Source organism: Anser cygnoides, chromosome 16 (assembly GCF_040182565.1).
Source record: "Anser cygnoides isolate HZ-2024a breed goose chromosome 16, Taihu_goose_T2T_genome, whole genome shotgun sequence".
In the NCBI taxonomy this organism is placed as follows: Eukaryota; Metazoa; Chordata; class Aves; order Anseriformes; family Anatidae; genus Anser; species Anser cygnoides.
This window is the reverse complement of record NC_089888.1, coordinates 4803053-4827100: the sequence shown is the minus strand read 5'-3', so window position 1 is coordinate 4827100 and position 24048 is coordinate 4803053. Positions and strand designations below refer to the sequence as shown.

The 24048-nt window shown below is 39.0% G+C and overlaps 1 protein-coding gene across 2 annotated transcripts; it reads left to right on the top strand.

Annotated features, from left to right (window-relative positions):
• Window positions 1-5: 5 nt before the first annotated feature.
• CDH26 (cadherin 26) lies at window positions 6-15944 on the top strand. Of its 2 annotated transcripts, XM_013188908.3 has the most exons (15): window positions 6-4346; window positions 5894-5971; window positions 6056-6178; window positions 6669-6830; window positions 7949-8096; window positions 8751-8917; window positions 9085-9213; window positions 9682-9867; window positions 10081-10349; window positions 10965-11107; window positions 11345-11578; window positions 12465-12686; window positions 12773-12897; window positions 13966-14049; window positions 14782-15944. In XM_013188908.3, the coding sequence occupies exons 1-15, from the start codon at window positions 4314-4316 to the stop codon at window positions 14989-14991; spliced, it is 2313 nt and encodes a 770-aa protein (XP_013044362.2). In that variant the 5' UTR covers window positions 6-4313; the 3' UTR covers window positions 14992-15944. The 2 variants fall into 2 exon arrangements, with proteins under 2 accessions (XP_013044362.2, XP_066834297.1); XM_066978196.1 differs by having other exon boundaries at window positions 6-5971; window positions 6056-6830.
• Window positions 15945-24048: the final 8104 nt, after the last annotated feature.

The following is a 24048-nucleotide window of genomic DNA, read 5'->3' as shown; positions in this document are numbered from 1 at the left end:
TCGATAACTAATGCAAAATGAGAATATTACTAGATACTCTGTGGCCTGATGTCCAGAACTCATAAACTCTTAAAACATAGAAAATAGATTCTTATGGGATGAATTTGAAGGCTATTTTAAGGTCAGTCAAAGATATATTTTGATACAAAAGATACCTATTTTCAATTACCTGAGATGACTATTCCATGGTCCAGTCTACTTCACTTAGCTTGGCTTCTTATTTCAGGGTTTAGTGATGTGGCATGGGGAAATACCCTACTGAAAGAAATTGTACTTTTTTTTTAATGCAGGGTCCTGTCCTTGGACTCTATATTTTGTCTTGTGTCTGTGAGATACAAGAGAACGTGAAAAATAATTCAGTGGATATTCAAGCGTCAGTTCAGCTGTTAGCTGGGGACACAATCCCGTTAAAGATGAAGTTCTAGAAAATGTTTTGAACTTTCATTTTAAAATGAAATACTTCCTGAGCACCATTAGCTTCATCCTCAGCCACCTGTCACAGCGAACTGTTTATGAGAAGTGAGCTGAGGTCTGATGGACCAAATTTTACAAGTGGATCCTGCCATTGTGATATCAAACGAAAAAGTAGCAAATGCTAAAGAATATATTTATGTACATAGTTAAATTGCACTTCTCTGGTTGATCTCATCTTGGTTTTAAGATGCTTAGCTGTTCCTATTCTTTCATTGTGCCTACCAGATCTTCAGCTTTGTAAAATTTCAACGCATGGATTTATATGTAGTTTAAAATGAGACAATATTAATAAATATAGTAATAAAGGAGATTATTTTACAGTACATAAAAACAATGCTCAGGAATAGTGTGAGAAATATTTTTAGTGGCTTTTTCCTAGTCTACTGGAGACCAAATGTGAAATTTTAAATTGATAAAGGAAACAAATTTAATGTACAGTATATTTCCATATTCAGTATTTGTTAGGATACAGTTAAAATAAATTGTAGTTGCTTGTACGTCGTGCTCTATGCAATTAAAGTGGAACTTAATCTGATATGCTCAACGATCAAGTAAATTGGCTGTGTTGGAGGTGTGGTGAAACTTACAGGATGGCATTCAAATACCAGCAACTGCACAGCACTAGTACATTTCAGCCTTTTGTTTTGTTCCAGACTCATCGTGTATTTCAGCTTTTTTAGATGAAAAGATCTTGCATCCACTGCTGGAATTTCAGGCTTTGGCCAAATTCTACAAGCCTTCATTAGTCAAGTTTTCCTGATTGGCATTAAGAGTAGTGAAAGTAGGACTGCTCTTGCTAATAAACGCTGTTGTAGTGCATGATTTTAGTACCCTGTTTTGGCACACTACTATAAGCACCAAAAGCAAGGTGAGCAGGATCAAGTCAATAATCAGAATGGCAGTTTTTTAAAACAAATTCTCTTAGATGCAGTAATTAATTCAGCATGTTATTATGACACTGAATATTAGTGTATGCTAAATTTTTCTCTGAAATGTGGCTCTATATTGGTGCTTTCCTAGATTACATGGAGAGCATGTAGACAGGCATTTTGCATGATCACCTCTTAAAGAATGAATAAATAACTAGTGTTTCAGTCAGCTTTGACTAGAGTAAAGGTGGTTGGCACTGAGAATTTTTTTTCTCACAGACCCAGGAATTAGAAAGTTTTGTTTTAATGTAGTGCTTGTGGTCTAATGCACTTTAATCTGTTGTTGGAGACTTTTAAAAAAGTTTAATAGGCAGAGATAGTGATGGCACTGAAAACAAGTCTGAATACTTGTTCATCACTAAGCTCCGCCTGTGATCAGGACAAGTAAGTTTGTCTCACATGATAATCACACAATTCTAATTTTTGTTCATTCATTTGATACTTTCAAAATTGATTTCTTTCAAAAACTGTTCTTGCTGTGAGCAGACCTGCAAGTGTTGGATTTCATCTGGCAGCAGTTTTGCTCCTATTTTAAATTGTCTATGTTCTGCGTCTATAGATGAAAAGAGCTCCTTTTATGAAGAGGACTATGGTTTATCTTTCCTTCATTTCCTATTGATGGGTATTTTCTTTAAACACACTTCTGAATATAACAGAAAAGTTTTTTGCATCAAGTACATTACAATACATTACAATACATTACATATTTACATGTTTATTTACATATTTACAATACATTACATTCCACATTTAAATAATTCCACAGCACAGTTTGTGTGGCTGTTTATATTTTTGCACTCTGTATAGCAATATGATCCTATATTCACATGTATCTGAGCCTAGCACTGAAGATGCTGAAGAGCAAGTTTACTGTGATTTGAGATATTTGAATGGAATGTTTTTTTTTTTTTTTTTTCCCTAGATAATTTTAATGTTCTGTAGTACTACCTACAAAACTAATACACTCAGGTTGCATTTTAAATAGCCAGATCCTACTTCAGTTATACCAATATAAATAAACTTTGAACAACTGTTGTTCTCAAGGAAAAAATTATTTCTCATGAAAAATAATTAAACAGGCCACTGTCTGGAGCCCAGCTTTTGATGTTGGCAATCATTTGTTCTTATTTATTTGAAGATTCTGTGGATATTTTTGCTGGTAATTTCATTGGAAAGTGGTCTTGTAATTCAAAGTTACTGTGTATTTATTATATTAAAAGTGAGATGCTGCTTACTTGTTCCTTAGTTGTATTCTTTTCATCATCCACAAGATGGCACTTTTGAATTTTTCTTTTAGAACATTACTTCGGCATAGAACTGGGCCCTTAGCTCCGTGGTTTCTCAGCTGAATTGCTGCTGATGGTCAAGCTACCTGGCTAAAAGATACATGATTATTTCTACCCCACGTGGCAGTCACCTCTGCAATGGCTGAGTTAAGGCATCATTTTAGCCTTAAATATCATACTCAATTTTCATAATTCATCATACTCTTTTTTTTTAATGCAGCGATCAAAGTGCTTCACATTCTCTGTTATAATCTCCAGGACACGTAGATCATGATCCAGTGCACAGCAAATACATGTAGGTAGATGCTTGCACAGGTGGGGTCTTAGCCACATACTTGTGTTGCAAGTGCTCTAGGTGACATTCTCAAGCGTTTCAACATTCTTGCTATGAAGGTTTTCTTAATGTCTAAATCCTCCTATCCTGTGCTGCTATTTAAGCCTTACTTTTTATCCTGTTAACAGTAAATCTCACTTTTATTTAAAATATCGTGGCCTAATTGACACGATCTATTGCTTTTCTTCTCCCAGACGATCAGTTCTTCCCTAAGTCTTCCTTTCACAACTTCTGCAACCCTAAATTTTCCAGGTCCAAAGAAGTCCCCAGTAAAAGCAATGCTGACGTGGAATGGAACGTGCCTATTGTTTTCATAGGATTCAGGAGCTTTCCCATACTCTCTGCCACTCAGTCTTCTTTTTACATGATTTTACAAGACTTTATTTTTCATTTCCTGCTTCTTCATGTAGTTTTACTTAAAATGTATTTTTGTAAGCTGGGTGTGAAGTTCAGCTTCAGGCATACGAGTTCAAACTTGCTTAATGGCTTTTGAGTTTAACAAGACAGTAATGGTTGTATCAGCTTTCAAGTAAACTTCTTGGTTCAAAGTCTGAAGTAATACAACAATAGCACTCCTAGGCATGGCAGATAAACATAACTTGGGGTGCTGAACTGGCACAAGTATATGTAATAGCATGCTCCCGTTACAGTCACATGCTTGGACTTCTGCAAACGGTGAAGTTACTAGGAAATGATGATTCCAAGTAACTGTCAATACAGGCTATATGATTGTCAATAAAGCCACCACAGCTATTCAGTGTTTTGGTTTCTTTTTTTCCCCCTGTAATAAATCACTGAAATAAACTTCCTAGGAAAGAGTAACTCCACTGCAGCCTGCCAACAGCCTGGTTTATGCCCTCTAGCCTGGCACGTCAAAGAACCGAGTTGCCCAGTGTGCTCCTGCTCAGCCGGGCAGAACACAAGCTAGGATTCATCGCGCTGCCTTCTCATCTCCGAATTTCAGACAGCTTTTTGGGGAAACTCGCTCTGTTCTGCCAAGAACAGCTGCTCTGAGGACATCCCTAAATAACTGGCTTTTCCTGTACCAACAAGGCGCAGTCTGAGGTAGGAAATAGCGTCTCGGGGCGCTGAGCCTGTTGGAAGGCGGGGAGCCCATTGGCAGGGTCAGTCAGCACCTGCCTGCCCTGCTGTGGATCGCACTCCAGCACCGAGCCAGAGCTCGCCGGGCGTGCCTGGGGACCAGAGTGGGCCCACCGACTCCTGTCACGCCTGGGCTGGACTGGCAGAGCCACGGGAACGTGCTGCTCCCTCCTCCCCACTACGTGCCCCATGGAGCTTCTCGCCGTGCTGCTTCTCCTGCAGGTAGGTGCTGCGCGGGGACGAGGGTGCTGTGCTGCCCTCCAGGGAGTCTGGGGGTCCCACTGCTGCGCTGGGCCCTGCTGCAGTGCCCCCGAGGAAGGGATGATGCTGCCTTGACCCCAGACCCGGGCTCAGGGCTCCTGTGAGGAGGGTTCCAGCTTTCAGTCGTCCTGGTGAGGATATGGGGCCTTCCGTGCCTGGCACAGCGTGCTGGTGCCTGGTGCTGATCCTGCTGGGTTAACGATCCCCTGCAGTAATTCTGTGGCATTTCTGTGAGTGTTTCTGGGGGGTTTGTCGGCCTGAACTCGGTTTGTATTTCTGGCAGCAACTCCACATCTGGTACTGATATGGCAAGGGCCAGAGCCATTGCTGTGCAATGGGCGCATGCGGAAGAGTGTGGAAGCCGTAAAATACACAACTGAAGCTCCAATATAATTAACAGTAGCTACACATAGACAAATAGGAAAGCAGGTTGGCTGGGGGGGGATCTGGTACAGACCAAATTAACCGAGTCTGGCAGATGTGAACCTGCCCCCAAGCTAATGAATGTGCTCTGCAAGTGCCAGATTAAAGCCTTGCTTGCTGTTTCCACACCATGGAGGTTTTCCTCAGGTCATACAACAGCTTTATGGAATAGGTCAAAAGCTTCTCTCGTGAAACCCCATTGCTTGGCAAGTTAATAACCATGATGACCTTATCGGTATATTGTTTTTTCAGAAACAGGTCAGGAGGTAAAGGCCTGACCTTTGCCTGAGTCAAGGCAGTAAGAGCTTGGTTTCCTATCTTATATGATGCTGGAGTCATCTGATGGGTCGTAAAAAAATCCAAACAAGTTTTCCTGTGAAAGCAGCAAGAGCTGAAAGGAAGGTATACAAGTTACCTGTGAGCTAATGATGACAGTGTAATTTGAGTACTGTCATACACGCTTGTGGATTTTAAACAGAAAGCAGTGTTAGAAGCCTGTGCAGGAAGCTTGTGCTTAGAAAAAGGCAAATTCAGCCAATTAGGGTATAGTCCCCATTCTCAATTTATTTCTCTCACCTGGATTGGAGACTTTGGTCCAGTGTTCATCTTCTGGTAGATCAGCTATGTTTGGGACACTTAGAGTAAAATAGCAGTCTTTGAGAACCTGAAATACTCCCCAGGCTTGACTTTCGCCACTAATAGGTTTATGTTGAGTGGCTACCAGACACATCTAAAGGAGCGTGCAACAGACAGAGACAGAGATGAATATTTTAAAAACTGAGCTACTTGATTTGAGAAAATCCATAGAGATAATACCATGGAGTGTTAGATGCAGTGTTTGCATATTTCTGGAACTGGCACCACCTGACCGGAGATATTAGTATCCAAGCTCTCAGGCCAATTGATTTGGAATGAGATGTACTATATTTGTAGAATCTCTACAGGTTTCTAGATTCAGCTACAACTTAATACAATGCTGTCAAAACCGAATCAATGTGTTTCTGTGAAGCACAAGTCCTCCTAGACAACATAACAATGGTTTCTAGCTAACCATACTTCTCACAACGACCTCTCTTTTTAATAAGGTTACTGCCACCAACAGTTTTTCTCATGACGTTGAAAATTTCAGTTTAAGACGAGCTGTCCAAAAGAAGAATACTCAGGTTTGTAGTCAATATTATTTAATAACAGATACAAAACTGTTAGTATGTAAACTATGACACTAAATACACTTATTTATCCAACAGCTGATAGATCCTTATCAATTAGACAGTCTACGTCCTTTACGGCGTACAAAAAGGACATGGGTTATCACCACCATTGATGTTACAGAGGAGGAGAAAGGACCATTCCCAAAATATGCTGGACAGGTACAACCGACCTTTTAGTAAAAGTTTACCTTGAACCTCACAGTAAGGTACTTACGAACACAGATTTTTCTATAAAACACCAAAAGCATGAGAGGGTAAGAACTGTGTATTTAACAGCTTTATTTTTTAAAACAAAACAAAACAAACTTTGTTTAAAATTGGCTTATTTAAACAGAGTAGTTGGGTAGGATTGTGTGGTGCAGAGGAGAGATTGCTTCTTTTTATGGGAAGCTCCAGGCATACTCAGCGGAAAGAAGAGACTATAGGGTGGGAGAGGTATGAGTCATTGTACAGAGCTGTGTACCTGCACATTGTGCAGAGAGTAGTGATTCTGCAACCCAGAAAACTGTTGAGTTGGCTGAGAACAAGCCTACATAATGGCCTCATCTGCAAAGACAAAGTGGGCAGGAAGATAGTCGGTCTAAAGCTTTTTTACTTCTGTTCTGTCTTCCCTACTCACACTGCATTGTGCTGTTTCTCTTTTCAAAAGCTGTTCAATAACAGGTCATTTAATACATCAGTAAAATATTTAATTAGTGGACCTGGGGTAGATGAATATCCAGAGATTGGATTGTTTTCTATAGAAGATGACGAAAACGGGCATGTGTATGTACATCGTACCATTGACAGAGAAAAGACTCCATCTTTTCAGGTAATATACTTTAAAGAATACCTAAAACTGTTTGCAAATATTAACTGCTTTCTCATGGCCAAATGCTTCACAGGAATGAGGCAGACCAATAAGAATTTTAATTGTGTATTTTCTTATTTGAAACCTGCAAAGATAATTGTCTCAGCAGAGACCTATAGGGAACTTCCACCGTACTACTGATTATAAACTGTCGTGACATGTTTGGATTTCAAGTATCAGTACACTTTTGTTCTATCATTTTTCTTACTTGACCTTGGTTATAACCTAAAAATGAAAAGTTTGTCCTGAAATTCAAAGTGTGTTACAGCTCTTTTTTAACCCCCCAAACTCCTAATTAAGATAATAGAACTAAAAAGTTAGGCATTACAAAAGGAAGGAGCTGAAAAGTCCTATTACAGTAACTTTACATGGGTAAGCATATGTTTCTACTTAAAAAGCAGGAAAGTGTTCATAAGCAGTAAGTGTGATGAAAGAAATGTGATAAGTGTATGAACGAAATATGTGAGTGTGGGTTTGTTTTCCTCTTGAAAAAAAATTGGTTGTGGTCTTTTGTTTATTCTGTGATGATTTATACAAGCATCTCTGTGGATTAATTGTACCCATTTCATAGTTACAGTTCCTTGTTCTCAGTGCAAAGTCCTGCCTTCCGTACTGAAAAGACAACTTTTGGAGAGTCTTCTGTTCCCCCTTACTGGACATCTGGTTGGTCCAGGACACTTTTTGCTTGGTTTTAAAGCAGAAATAAGTGTAGAAATAAGGGGACTTCAGAACTTGTAATTGAAATGGAGCTAGAGAAAACTGAGTGTACTGCTCAATTAAATAGTTCAGAGTTGGGAAGCAGCTTTGAAATCATTATTGTGTTTGGCCTCAAGGGTATTTATATATTTTACATTAAACAGTCATTTCAAACAATGCAGATCCAGATTTTTTTAACTGATTATTTTAAAGTATTAAGGTGATGGATGACCATTATACATCTACTACCTTTGAAAAATGAATGAATGTCTTAGCAATGCAAAGCCAAATGCTAGCCAAATATGACTGATGAGGTTTCAAAATTCAAAGTTTCTTGTTCTATTCTGATATGTAAATGAGTTACTGTGTCACTGTTTATCTAGATACGTTTCGATATTGTGCACAGAGAAACTGGTCAGCCTTTGGACCGCCCTTTATTTTTCAAGATAAACGTAAAAGATATTAATGATAACGCACCTGAGTTTCCCAAAGAGGAATTCAGCGTTACAATAAGGGAGAACCACAGTGAAGGTAAATGCCATCCAAACAATGGATACTACTGGTTTGTGTATGAATGCTTTCTTAATTCCTTTGTCCTCCTTTTCCTTACCAAATCCATTCTTCTCCATAGGTTTTGCTTAGTCCCTAAACTTATGAGTACTTATTTCCTGTGAAGGGCTACTTCCTCCTTCTTGACTTGTCTGATTGTACGTTAACATAATGTCAGAGACATTCTGGAAAAACTGCTGTGATAATTGCTCATAACTGTAAGCCAAGACTAAGCAGACCAATCTGACCCATGGATCTGAAACCTGTGCGTGCACACTGTGTCACAGAAAAATGCTCAAAGACTTAATCTCTCTCTGTGCTCACAAAGAACAGACATGTGGACACAGGGGCATGGTGCTATCTCCTCTGGAGCTGTCCAAGAACTGTCATAAATACTACTGAATGTTTTTGACAAAGTAATTCAGGAGTGTGACAACCCTTTCTATTGTCCAATGATACTGTGGGCAGATTTACCACCCAAATGAGGTGGAGTCGAGTCTTTCTGGGTATAACCATAGCCACAGGAGAAGCTGCAGGTGCTCTTAGGACCTGTGTGTTCAAGAGCCCGTAGATAGGCCTGAGAAACTCCATGTCAAGACTAGGCACTTGTATTGATGTCTCGATTCTTCATTCTAGATGAGCCAGTTTTCCAAGTTACTGCCTTGGACAAAGATGAAGGTGGCACTGCTAATTCTCAGGTGTCCTATTCTCTAAGTACGCAAATGCCCCCTCTAGATGGATTCACATTTAATATTGATCCTACCACAGGAACAATACATCTGTCTGGATGCCTGAATTATAAGGTGATGTACATATGGCAGCTTTTTGTAATTTAATGCATGATAAATATTAACTACATATTAACCGGGTATAAGGGGAGGGGCAGTTTCACATCCAGCTTTGTAGCTATGACTGGTAAAATGTGGGAACTGCTTCTGAACTAAGGTTGGAAATTCCTTCTGTTTTTCAGACTGCCAGCACTTTCAAACTTCTGGTGAAAGCCTATGACCAAGGAACTCCCCAGCTGTCATCTACTGCAACAGTGAATGTAGCTATTGAAGATGCAAACAACCATCCCCCTGTATTTACTAGGGATAATGTAAGGAAAAACATTATTACTTTATTTAGCCTTCCTAAATACGGTTCAGTCCTTCAAGCTGAGTGCTTAATGCACTCCACAGTAGAAATAGGAACCCTCAGACCCTTTACAGGATCAGGCCAAAGCACTTGAAAATGTACTTTATGTAATGGTATAGTGCTACAAGAAATACCTCTTTAAAATGTGGATGGTAAGAGAGTACTTGACTACTGACTGTGATAAACTTTGTTAGATTTCCGTGTACAGCACTAGAAGTTTTTTTTTTTTTTCTGGCAGCATAACAATGGTGACAGACTAGCTTATTCTAACATATCTGAGAAGCTAAGGTCCTGATTACAATCAATTCTTCATAAAGATCATAAAGTAGCTCCACGTGGTCTGGTGTTGGAACTGTGTCTCAGAATGAGATAACAGACTTCTCATCTTGGAAATGGAAATAGTGTTTATTTCTTTCCTTTCTGCTCCCAGTACCAGCTACAGATTTCAGCAGGCCGAGAACACTCAGCTGCATTATGGCTCCAAGTGGAAGATGAAGACTCGCCTTACACTCCAGCTTGGAGAGCCAAATACGCAATAATAAAAGGCAATGAGAAGGAACAGTTCACCATTGAGACTGACCCAGACACAAATGAAGGCATTTTGAGTGTTATCAAGGTAATATTTATTGAGCAGACTGAAGGAACCGTAATAGATGAACTACAACATGGCAAGGTGTTACATGGTCAGTCTGACTATAAGAATAATAGCTCAGTATCTTAACTGTTTCACAGCTGTCCTCTCAGTCCCAGGCATACAGAAGTATGAAAAAATATAACTGCCATATCAAAGATCATAATTGCTAATGAGACTCTTGTCTGGGGTTTTCAGCCTCTCAGCTATAAAGATGACTCTGAGAAGAGACTCATAATTTCTGTAGCAAATGAAGAACCTTTCTTCTCATGTGAAAATGGCATTGTGATGATCTCAAGCCTAGAACCCATGAACACAACTGTGAATATCAAGGTTACAGAGTCACAAAATGTTCCCCAGTTTCATCCTCCTATACTTGTTGTCCAAAAAGAAGATGCGATGAAGCCTGGGAGAGTGTTTAGAAAGTATCTTGCTACATATCCAGATGGTGGGCCAAATAAGATTAGGTAAGTGGAGATGCTTTCATCTCTCAGAATAAGAAATAGCTTAAGAATATAAAGTGTTTTTTGAGTTTTATATGGTATATATTCAAATATGTATATATACATACACATGCATATTTACAGTTATATAAAGATACACATTAGAGGTGCAGGTTTACTACCAATAATACTGCAGATCCAGATAGCTGGTTCTGTAAGATGCAATTTATAGGCCTCGTCAATCCTTGGTTGCTCAATGTTTCTCTTGTCTTCAGAACAGTTTTGCCTAAAAACAGGTTGCATTGTTTAGATGTCACTTTTGACTACAAAATTTTGATGTTGTAGAAAGGACCAAGGTATGTTTGGCTTTAAGAGTAATAATCGGATGTGGAAACAGATACTTTCTGAGCCCCTAAGAACAGATTTGATGGGGCTGTGAAAGGTATATTAGTACTACACGGGGAACTATTGGCTATGCAGAAACCTATCACCGGTTGGTGATAGAGATAGCAAAAGTAAGCATCACTAACAAAAATAGCTACAGAGCTCGAAAGAACAAAGATGCAGCAGAAATGTTCTCTTCTTCAAAATCCATTTAAAGAAATATCCTTCCTTGTAACTTTTTCCTTTCTTTTTAAGATATGAACTATCCCGTGACCCAGCTGGATGGCTGAGTGTAGATGAGAATTCTGGAGTTCTTAGTGTAGTAAAAGAATTTGATCAAGAATCCCCTTATGTGAACAACAGCCTGTACACCATCATCGTCCATGCTATTGGTCATGGTAAGCAGCCAGTCAGAAAATATTCCAGCACGACTGTTTGAGATGAGGTGCATGCTAGATATAAAATGATAGCAAGCCTACGAATTTAAGTGGAGAATGGTTATTCAGAACACCCTAATGTTTAACACTTTTGTCATGTGTGACTATTAGGATACCAGGCGCAGAGCTCCTGCCAATAAATGGCTTTTGTCAATATCCAGTTATAAGTATTTTACTGTTTCTTTTGCTCCTTTCTAGATACTCCACCACAGACTGGTACTGGCACCATCCTGCTTTATTTGTCTGACATTACAGAGCATATGCCAACGTTAGTGGCTCCTTCTTTAGATGTGTGTGACAAAAAAGAAAGGAGACCTCTCATTATAAAAGCTAAGTCTCCTTTGGTGCATTCACATTCTTGGCCATTTACATTTGAGCTTGCTGAAGACTCTGAAGATGTGAAGAGTACCTGGAAATTAGGAAGGAACTTTGGTGAGTTCTTCTGTCTATGCCCTTCATGAGAAGCCTATTGTCACTTATGTCCCCTCTAGTTATTTCACTATCACTTACTTTATGGTCTGTTACTGGTTAGTCTCAAGGAGACTGAAAGGACATGGAAAAACAGCATTCAAAATCCAAAGTTTCTGCAATTTGGGAGCTACCCAACTGGAAAGTAGCTCTGCAGAAAGGGACCTAGAAGTCCTGATGAACACAAAATTAAACATGAGTCAGCAGTATACCCTTGCCACTAAGATGGCTAACAGTATTCTTGGATGCATTACACAAAGTATTGCCAGCAGGTCAAGAGAGGTGATCCTCCCCCACCACTCAGCATTGGTGAGGGCACACCTGGAGTACAGTCTCCAGTTCTGGGCCCCCCAGTACAAGAGAGACATGGACATACTGGAAAGAGTCCAGCGGAGGGCCACCAAGACAATCAACGAACTGGAGCACTTCTCCTATGAGGAGAGGCTGAGAGAGCTGGGACTCTTCAGCCTGGAGAAGAGGAGGCTTAGGGAGAATCTCATCAATGTCTATAAATACATAAAGGGAGAGTGCAAAGAGGTCCCAAGCTCTTTTTATTGCTGCTCAATTCCAGGCCAAGAGGCAATGGGCACAAACTGGAATACAGGAGGTTTCATCAGAAAATCAGGAAGCACTTTACTGTGTGGGTGGTGGAGCACCAGCACAGGTTGCCCAGAGAGGCTGTGGAGTCTTCCTCCTTGGAGATCTTCAAAAGCCACCTGAACCTGACCCTGGGCAACCTGCTCTGTGTATCCCTGCTTGAGCAGAGGGCATTGGATCAGATAACCTCTAGAGGTCTTTTCCAACCTCAGCCATTCTGTGATTCTTTGAAATAATTTGCTTGTCTTTTTAGTGGAGTCGGTGGAACTTTTCATGTTAAGAAGCCTCCCACAAGGTACCTACGTGGTGCCCTTCATTATTCGGGACAGGCGAGGACTTTCTACAAGGCAGAGTCAGCATATAAGGCTCTGCTTTTGCCCAGATGGGCACGCATGTGAAGATTTACCACAAGGAGCCGTGAGATTTGGAGGTGGTGCCATTGCAATAATACTGACAGCTTTCTTACTACTATTGGGTGAGTAACCTCACCAGCCCCCTGTACTGAACCATACAGATATGTTCGCAACATAAATTTCATCATTTCCTTTCTTCTTTCAACAGTTTCCAGTATTTTACTTTGTCAGTTTCATGTGCCACAATCTAAAAGCAAAGCTGTTGTTCTACCTCAAGAAGGTGAACAGACTTTTATCAACTATAATGAAGAGAGCAGAATGCCTTTGTCTCACGTAAGTGCAAAAGCATATATCCGTGTGGCTGGAATCCTGAGAATGATGCTTGGTATTAATAATAGTGGGAAAATAATGCAATATAGCTAAATTAGAAATAAGTTTTACTTGCTGGAGATTCCAGCAGTATATGAAAAAATGTTGACACTTTTTTTTTTCCCCAGCAATTTTCAGTTTGAGACTGAAACTTCTTTTCATTAGTTGTTGTCCTAAATATTTGGAAGTGCAATTTCTTCCAAAATTCCTCTCACAGTACCTGAATTGATATGCAGGTAAATAAAACAAGTAAAATAAAACTAAGTAAAATTTTACTTAGTTCTTGGTATAAGTGAAATGGATCCATCATTCTTCAGATATCTGATCAAAAACATGCCAGTCAACATATTTGACTTAGCATACTGGCTAAGAGTTATTTATTTATTTATTTGTTTGTTTGTTTTAACTGGAAGATGTACTTTTGGGGTTTTGAAGGCTTTTGAGTTTGTTCTGCAGATTTTTGTGCTGTATTCTCTAACTTATGCAACAGACCTCTATTTTTGTTGCAAAGAATGCCTGAAGGAAATTCTCGTCTACATCAGTAAGTGACTGCCACGTGTTCTGGTCATAAGTATGTAATGTTCATCAGGAGATTCTAAAAATAATCTCTGTTTTACAGCAGGCAAAGAAAATGCAAACCAGTTTTTTTACTTACGTAGAATCTAATTCCACAATGATTAGTCTGTAGTTCGGACCTACAATTACTTATACAAGTAGACATTATAAAGCTCTGAGGTCATGTTTGGTGCACTAACAAGGAGGAATTCACTAAATTCAGAGGAAGAAACATATTTAATTACTGGAGATTACAAAAAACACATACATGGTGGCTCCACATATACAGTTAGTGTTTTACATATGCAGAAGAAGAAACAGTCCCTGACCAGGAAAAGCTGCAATCTAATACAGAAGACAGCACAAGAGAAATGGATGTAACAGAGAGAAAGACAGTTGGATTTATCTGTATCTGAAAGAAATGTTAGTAGGCAACTTTACACTGGTGAAACCTGAGAAACTGTGTTTATCTTTCAGAGTGGCCTGTACACTAGACAAAAGACAGTCCAAGTAAGACACCGTGATCACATCATACAGACAGTAGACAAAATATTGAATCAGGTAAGAAAGCAGATGTTGAATCCCTCTTTTGTTGACGTGGCTTGTAAGAATAGGAAAAAAAAGCTTGCAAAACTGGAAAGCTGCTATGGCTTCAGCTACTCTCTCTGGCCACACCTAAAAAGCATTACTATTAAAAAAAAAGGAAAAAAGGAAAAAAGGGAATGTATTGGAAGGAGGAACAGTCAGGACCCTTAGTTGCTGAAGATGACATGTCTCCTAGATTTCTTGCTGAATATACCTGGTCACCCAACAGTTCTTGCAAGGCTGGAGTCTTTCACCTAGAATGAATACTTCAAGACTGGGTGGTAGGGCTAAAATACTTTATATGACCATACCAGAGTTAAAGTTTGTTTTCCTCCTATTTCATTTCTGTGGAAGCAGGGAAATCTTAGTTCCTTTTGCCATGACCTGTCTGGTCATTGAACAGGCCTATTCTCCACACTTCCTTGTGTCAGACTGCAAGCCTCCACGCAGTCATGTTTACTTAGAGTTGTTTGTTCCAAGGCATATTAAAGTCTCCTTCCTGCCTCATTGGCACTTGAGGGGAAGATCAGGCTCTCATGCTTTTCCATCTGAGAGTTTCAGTTCAACTGTTCCTTATCAGAGAGAAACCTATACTATTCACTGTAGCCTCCTGCTTGCCTGTTTGATAACAGTATACTGTGAATCCCTTTAATTTCCGAAAGGGTAGTAGGAGCTTCCATGATGATTTGCATTGTTTCTTCCCTTTAGAAACTGTATGACCAAAGCGCACTGGAACCTTATTGGGCAAGCTATGCACCTTACATATATGCTGAGGAAGGAGAACTGGAGAAAAGTAACTCCTTCCACTCTCTCTCCATGGGCAGTGACGACTTGCCCATAGATTTTTTGAACGCTCTAGGACCAAAGTTTTCTGCTTTGGAGGAAATCTGTCAGAAGCGATTTTCGTCATTCAGTTAATCTCAACAGGCTGTGAGTACTTTATGGTGTTGCAAAGGCAGCAGCACTGACAAATTCCAAAGAACCCCCCCATCAACGCTTGAAAGTGTTGCAGTATATTTGCACCATGAGTACCTGTCTTTTATTCTGCCTGCCTATGCTGTTTGCACGCCTGCAGCCAAGAATATGGCACACGTGGAAGGTACGCTCTACTCTGAAGAGATGATGGAGTGATTTTGTCATATTCTGTGCAGACTTACACAATGAGAAGGTCTATTTGGCTGGAAATTCAAGTGAAAGTTCCATATGGAATTAAACTACTCTTGAACAGCAAAGGCAATTACCACTTAGGCCAGTGATACAGTCCTTTCTCCAGTAGATGGTCTCTTTAAATCCAAAATTATCCATGCAGATCTGACTTGATGATAAGATCTTTTCTTTCTAAACGATATTGAAACATCTAAGAGAAAGCCCTCTTGCACTGTTAGTGTGACTGTATACTGCATAATAACCTGAGAGGTCTGCACCATCCTTGCCTTTTATCCTAAAACAGGCACTTATTTAGTGCTTGCGTGCTTGTGCTGGCATCTGGTGGCTCTTGGTATTATTACACCATTGTAAACGATAAGTAGTAAGAAATTGATGGAGGACAAGGTATGGCTATTCCTATCATCGAAATAGAAACCTTCTCTAAATTAGCTACAAGTGACCATGATAAGGAAATTCATGGGTTTCCTCAGGCATCACTGCAAAAACAGATGATATGGTAAAGAAAGGATGGCATCGATTTTCCCTACATGGAACGCACAAATGTGTTACTTTTAAATTGCGTGGTTTGTACATGTCTGTGTACAATTGGCCCGTGGTCAGTTATAGCATGATGGCTAACAGTGTTACAAAACATGAATGAGGAAATAACAGATCAGAAGATAGCATGCTGCCATTAGGTAAGTTATGCATGCAATAAGAGGTGAAAGTCACAGTATTCTGTTCTGTTCCACTTCTGTGCTAAAAGAAAAATGCTCCGCCTGAGGCAAGCACTAAGTCTGGTATCTAAGGCACTGTTCCCCTGTTTCAAAGTTTACTTAAACAATAAATTATGCTTTTGCTCAGATGCTATTAAATAATAATTCAAGGCTGGAAACTTCAGTCAAGTGTGATTAAAGAATCTGGCTGAATGGCAGGCAGCTAAGTTTTCCTAAATGCCAGCAGCAGGATCTGTTTACACAATAAATCACTAGTCTGATAAACTGCCCTTAACTTAGAAGTCTGGATGGAAGACTAAATCAGCAGCACCACCAACACCACCAACAGCACAATAGCAAGATGACTTTTTTTTTTTTTTTTACTGCGAACTGTAACGATAGTTGTAAGATTAGAATTGTTTTGATTTGTTATCTCTGCTGAAAATTATGCAAGATTAAAAATAATAATCAAAGTGTTCTGTGTGTGTACTGTACATGTAAACTTGTGTTGGGTCTATAGCACAACAAACACCAAAACTCAAATAATTACAATAATTTAACAAATAATAAATAATTAAAATATTCATTTTACAGATAGGATACCAATGCACAGAAATTGTAAGTCAGCTCCCATAGTCAAAAAGAGACAGAGTGGATGAAGATTTTTCAGAAATCTTTTGGCACTATAATCATTGACATATCATTATAGTCATAATTCCTGTCAAGCTTGTCATTTATGCAATTACCTGGACAAAAAATATTCTTCCTTTTACTCATTAACCATTTGCAATCACAAATTCAGTGATGTGACAGTTGAACTCCCACTAATGATCACATTGTTGGTTGATATTTTCATCTATGTTAGCTGTACGTACTATGTAAGTACATAATAATGTGGTGTTCAGCTCATTTGAATGATTATTGTAATATTTTTTACGTCACTACGTGCCCCCTATTTGGAATGAGTAATTTTATGTAACAATACATGATACAAGCATGATACAAGCACCTAAATAATTCCACTCAATCTGCTGAAATCTCTTATTGTCCCGGCTGCCAAAATATGGGCAGATAAACTGTCATGCATCAGCTGGGGACTCTGGGCAACAACGAAACTCAACAGGATCCAGAAAGTCTAGTGGTGTAGGTCAGTGTGTCAGCTCCATATGAAATTTCTTCTTTCTCCATCTCTAATAAGGTTTGAGTCAATGTTTCTCCTCTAATAAGAGTGAAGGAAACCTAAATTAGTCTAGTAATTGTCCACTGTCTTAAAAGCTAGAAACATCTGCTTGAGACACCAGTGACTTTAGTGGAGTTTGGCAGCAGGGAGGCCCAGGCTGATGAGGTACACATTCACTACTTCAATCAAAAAGGTTTACTTAGAGGCTTTTAAGAGACACAGTGATTAATAAGTAGTGAAAAGGAGGAGTGAGAGCATTTCTCACATCACAGGTTTTATCAGTCACACATTTGCAGGAAGCTAGTCACTAAACAGCTCTTAATCATGTGAGGCTGGGGTGTATGTCAGCAGACAGAGACATAGGCGACTCAACACACAGTGGATATTGTCAGTCAGTCTTTGAGCCCTCAAAATTGCTGTTACCCTGTCTCTGCTGAGGGTGACAGCAAACTACCAGTGGCTGAGGGAGCTTTCAGATGTTCACACGAAGGTTGGTGCGACACATACCCCTGTTCTGCAAGTGCCTTGCAGTAAACCTGGGCTGACAGCCAGGACATCTAGGCAAGGCAACTTGCCTCACTTCTTCCCAAAGCCCTTCTGCTCGTGCTTGGTGCCCCCCAAGGCCAGGCAGACAGCTTACACGTCACTTACAAAAGGAACTACACAAAATTGACAGTCCTCTGGGGACAATGCCCGGGCTGGCATCACAAGAGTGCTCTGCACGCAAACAAAAGTATAGAGTACGGATGGTCTGAGCTTATGCTTTGCTCGTACATAACGGCAGAGTGAGTGTATGAAGCCTCTGGTTTGTTCAGGGTTTGCTTTAAACTAAGTACCTTCACGGCTTGCCATTTCGTAAATGCTGGTGATGGGCTATAGTGTTTCAATTACCTGTTCACAGTGAGAGGTCTAATCATGACGCCTGTGAATCCCCATTACTTCTGGCCCCTGCTGTGCCCAAGTCAGTGGGAGTCCCAGCAGCACAAATGTTTATCTCTGCACAATCTTCATCTCTGTCTTTGTTTTGCCTCATTTATAAAAATCTTGCTTGAAAGTAAATGACACACAATCAGTAAAAGGGAAATTAATCACGCTGGAACTAAACTTCTGCCTCTGAGCTTTAAAGGAGACAACAGAGAATGATCACAGGATGGTCCTACATAGAGTGGATGTCAGCACGTTAGTAATGAAATCTTTTTGTCTCAAAAAGAAAGCATTTCCCCTGTTTGCTATTTCCTCTACTCTGCTGAGCAGTAGCAGATCCCATGGGATCTTTAGGCTGCCACAGAGGAAGTATACGTTTTAATCAAATCTTTCTGTGGCTGTTTGGGGTCATCTTCTCCCTTCCGAAGGACGCATTTGTCCTGGTTAAGGTATCAAAAGAAGTCATTTAAAGGACAAATAAATGACAAGAGTCTTTATAAGCGAAGAGTAAGCCACATGCTGAGTGGGCTATAATTAGTTACTTTCATTAATGCCTTAGGTGTTGTTGTATTTCACAGTCCTAATAATTAAATGCCTAGCAATAGAGTGTTGGATTAAGAAAAAAAAAATCCCATAGGCCAAGCTGGGGATTTTTCTCAAGGATTTCTGTGAGGAAGCAGGGAACAGATGTTGTAGCACTTCTGGTAGTGGCAAAGTTTCTCAACTCATTTCAAAAGCCACCGTTACCTTTAAAGAAACCAAAAATGGTCATTTTCTTTCTTAGCATGTTATGATGCTGAAGTCTGAGAATAACAAGACATGGCAATAACATTGCCATTCCAACGTGGCTTTCCATCTTCGCCTGTAATTGCTTTTGGATGGGAAAACTGCTCACTGGGAAAAAGTGAGAGAAAGCACAGGCAAATGGATGCTGCACCACCACATCCTTGTGCCATTTCTGCCCTTCACACTCCCATTATTTTACACTTTTCAAAAGTGTTGAGAAGTCTTCAAAATGGAAACCTTAGCTCTCCTGTGCTGACCATGCTAGTGAAATATGGCACATTGGCCTGGATCTGACCTGGATCTGACCTGGATAATTTCTTGATATCTAGAATAAGATAATGCAGTGTCTAGTGTAATCATTTACCACTAGCCTGCAAGAATCTTTCTTAGGGACTGGTGCATTTCTCAAGAAACGGAAGGCATAAAAATTTGAATATCTAACATTTCAGATGCCCACTTTGTTTTGCTTAACACGCGTGGTAGGAGCCTACTATCTCCAGTTACCTTACAAAGTGTGAAATGAATCTCAGACTCACAAAGTATGTTGTACTATAAAGGACACATTTCTACATTTCTTCTGCTTCTGCTCTGCCTCTGAGGATGCTGTAGTTTGCAGTTTGTAGTTTGCTCCAGTTTGCAAGATAACCAGTCTTCACTGGGGAAGATGATGCAAACTGAGGCTACAGAAGACACTGGAGGCTCTTCAGCCTTCTTCCCTATCCCTTAGAGAGATGTAATTATCCAATGTGAGATTTGGCAAGAGTGATTAAATCAATAAAATAAAATACAATAGCTAAAATTTCCAGAAGCTCATACAAGATCATCTGTTCTTTGCAGGTTCTTCTACCACTTGCATCAGTATAGTAACAGTGTCACATAGCAGAGCCATCGCCGGTAACATGTTAAGCAACATGACCAATATTTATTCCCTCTTTCAACTTACCCCCAAGGGATGGAAGCCCAGTCTTTTGAATAAATGGGGCTTTCACTAGTAAAGTATTAGGATAAAACAATATTTTTTCTTAAAACATGACGTCACTAAATATATCGATATTTTTGGGACCGCACTTACAAAGACCTTTTGTTACAATCTACTGATTATTCATAAATGCTGAATATGATACATTATTAATAATTCAGTTTTGCTTTGATCTATATTCTATAAAATAAGAGAGAAAATTACTTCTGGGATGCAATTAGCAAATTATTCCAAGGCACTGGTAATTATTAATGTTTCTTGATAAAAGCTTTTCCTGTGTAAAGATTGTTTTTCAATTATCCAGAAGATGGCATAAGTAGGCCAGTTATGGACCTTCACGTAGCAAAAAGAGAAAACTAAGAAGTCTCTATACTAGTACCTTATTTCAGAACAAATCTCCTTATTAAAATGTATATTTTGATGTGGTCAATGGAGAGGAGTTTCCTTTTTTAAGAGTTCCTTTCCTCATCAGCATCATGCAAGGAATGTACCATTTAATGGCTACAAAGCAGTAGTAAGAAAAAGGAAAACGGGGAGAGTAATATGAAAATCTTAAGCAGACATTTGTGGATTTTTGTTTCTTTTTCTTTTTTCTTTCCCCTTTTTTTTTTTTGAAGAGACAGTAACAAAGACTGATAAGACATATATCTATACTTTGTTGTATCTATATGTTTTGTTCTCCGTGTAGCTCATTACATTGTATTTGCTTTTCCAAAGAGTTTTATTCAGATAATTTCTAAGATTATGGGGCATATGGGAGAATCTATTTACACCTGCAAATGACCATTTATGAGCACGAAAAGGGAATTTATGCATGCAACTGGCCTCAAAGATGTAACTTTTCACATGAGCAATTTACATATTCCAAGATGTATTTTCAGTATTCAAACCTATACATTCCATAAATAGTGAAGATAAGATGCTCTGCACACTGCAGTAATTGATATTTCAAAGAAGAAACAAAAGGAGAGAATAGTTTCTCTCCTTTTCTTCAGTGTTTTTAAATGCCTAAATCATGGCTCAAGGAGACATTTTATAGTGTCAAACTATAGTTCTTGATGATACGAGTGTCCTTGAGGTTAGTATGAAATTTACTAACTTGAACTACGCTGTCTGTTCCTCTAAGGTTATTGTCCAAAAGTGAAATGATGGAGAAATGTAATTAAACAAGTAAACCTTCTTGGACCTTGGGTCAAATCCTGGTCTGGCAGCTGCTGAAAGTGTTCTTGATGGTCACTGAATTTATCTCTTTTTTTTGAGCCATTTACAAAGTCCAACACAATGTCATAGGTGAAACCGCTCCTTACAAAAGGCCAAGAGCTGGGTTAGTAGGGCTGTTGCAAATCAGCTCTGAGATACAATAGTTCAGTTACGCAGGGAGATGTGTACACTGCTGGCAAGGCAAGCATCACATTTCTAAGTTCTGAATTTGGTCCAAGGAAGTGATAAAGGTAAAATGTCTTGGTTTATAAGAGATGAGCATACTAATATACAAGTGAAGAAAAAATATTAAACATACCTATTTCTTTCAGAGCTGTGGGCCACCACTGTATCTTTGTTCCCAATCTCCATTAAACACCAATCAACTGTAGTCTAAATATTGTACGGGCTGTTGTTGTCTTTTACCTCTTTATAACACCTGAAACAAGAGATTTTAGTCTCTAATTAGGGTTCCAAGATGTTTCCAAATAAAAATAGTGGCAGTCAGACACAGAACTACTACTTGTGCTTTCAAAAAATATTCCAACATACTTTGCAGGATTTCTGGGAAAGGATGTTCTTTATCCTGTAATATTCACCTCCTGCACAAAATTTTCTATATAAACAGAGATAGGAATCTCACATTTGGAAAAAACAAACAAACAAACATATTTTTGTTTTTAAACATTTTGTTCAAGAAACTTCAGCTATGGTCAGGGCTGCCATAAAACACAAAAACTTCATTTAGCTCAGCGTACCATCTTGCCCAGAATGCTGTTTACATTATTAAAAGTACCATCAACTTATTTAATTGAATTGCATTTAGAAGAGATGTGGAAAAGAACAGAAGATGGTTGTAGAAGCTTTATTAACAAATCTTCCAAAGAACACATTACAAATTTTTATAAGAAAAAGAAAAAACAAAAACAAAAACAAAACAAAACAAAAAAACAGCAAAGGTATTAAAGTCAGTAGCACTCACAGCTGTTCCTAGGAAAAAGCCAACATAAAAAAGAGCTTTTAGTGTAGAAACTGGAGTGTATTGCAGATCATGAAAAGCTGCTGACACAGGCTGTAACTGATGGAAAACCAACAGAACTTGTCATCTCTGCATTATATTACTGACAGTATAAAAGGTATTTTCATTTAGAAATTCATTTGAAAGCAGTAGTGACAAGTGAGTTCTTATTTCCGTCTACAGAGGAAAGAATTTCTCACTCCAGTGCCTGATCCTTCTTTCTGTCGTGTAATGATAAATCAGGAATGATACTAGGAAAGCCAGTGTGATCAAATGAATCAATGGAGAGGATGGGGTTTTCTTGGTCAGAGCATCCATGGCTGTGACCAAGACATTCTATTTACAGCAGCCATCAATATGTAAGAACTAGAGGTCTTGTTGGTGAGAGGATATTGTGGAATGTATATATTTAAAAGGAGACAAACATAAAGAATTTGAAAAAAAGAAAAAAAAGCTAAACTTTCCCAATGATGTCAGAAGTTGAAAAAGCTAGCATTGTAAAATCTGTACAGAATGAAGAACCTTGTCAATTTCTTACTCAGACATTCATAGAAAACATTGTATAAAGCAGTATCTCTTCAAATCCAAACTGGAATAAAAAAAAAAAAAAAAAAAGAATCCTGGAATGACTCTACACTAAAACTAAAAAGGCTTAATGTTGCCTGTTAGCAGAGGGCCGTACTGAGGAGGGTGTCAGGTAAACCTAGACATACTTGTATTAGAGAGGTGCTGTGTCTCCAGAGCAATTCCATACATGGAGGAGTACTCAAACTGCAAACTCCCTTTCCAGACACAGTAATGTCTCTGCCAAAGAAAATGAGAACCTTAGTGCAGGAGACAGATCATGTTTGCACCTTGTTCCAACAGAGCAAGAAAAGGTAACTGGAGCATGCATCTATTGCGGGAGCAGGGAAGCACTGCCAAGACCAATAATTAAGACATGATCTAAGTTCTCTTGCTTTGAGATCCAGATGGCTTACTCCAAAACAGAGCTAGAGAGCAAGCTACCACTATGGTATGATGGATAATGGGGAAATTGGGCTCAAGTCTGTGATGGAAGCCTAAGTTAATACTGCTGTATACACCTTGTCATGGTATTAAAAATAAGTACTCTTAACACCAGAGGAAAATTAGGAAGTTATGTGTCTCAAGAGATTGATTGCTAATCTGCAGCTCTGAAAATCATGCTTCATGAGATTTCCCTGTGACCTTGGGTAAGTTACTTGCAGACAGATTTTTACAAAGTATTAAGCATCTACCTCCACTGAAATTAGTGGAAATTAAATGCCATAAATCTGTCTACTCTGTCTCTCTAGTTGTGAAATGGGAACAACAGTCCTTCCTGTCTCAAAGAAATACTTCCAAAGATTATGAAGTGTTCTGACAGGACAGGAATAGGGAGCTTGTAAGTATCCTAAAGAGAAATATGAAGTTTTCCTTAACTGATGCTATGCTGATGTACGGAATATATATATATATATATATATTATATTTCCTGCAATACTCAGGTTTATGAGCTAAATGAAAAGAAGGCATGGGTGATATTTTTAATGTGCTAAATAAATATTCAACAGGATATGCATTTTTTAAGCTAAAGATCCAATATTATTTAGAGTTGGTGTTTTCATGTAGAGAAACAAGTTATTTCAGAAATGAGGAGGAAAACTGACACCCTGCTATGAAGTTGCTGGATATTTGCTAACAAGACCATGATGAGGGTGAAACAATCATGTACTTGACTTGAACTGAGAGTGTGGGAGCTCAACACCTCTAAAAAAATTTCAGTATTTCGGTACCTTGTTGAACTTAAACGGTTAACCTCAGGCTCTCAAATAGTTCATTTAAGATAGCTGGCAAACATCACAGAGTGAGTCATTGACAGAAACAGGCAAAAAAACCAACCAAACAAACAGCTCTCCTGATTTAAAATCCCAAGCTTTTGCAATGTAGGTGATTTTAACATGGTGAATTACCATTAGTAGGGATTTTGCCTTATGCTTAAAATGCAGACTACATTCTTTCACTT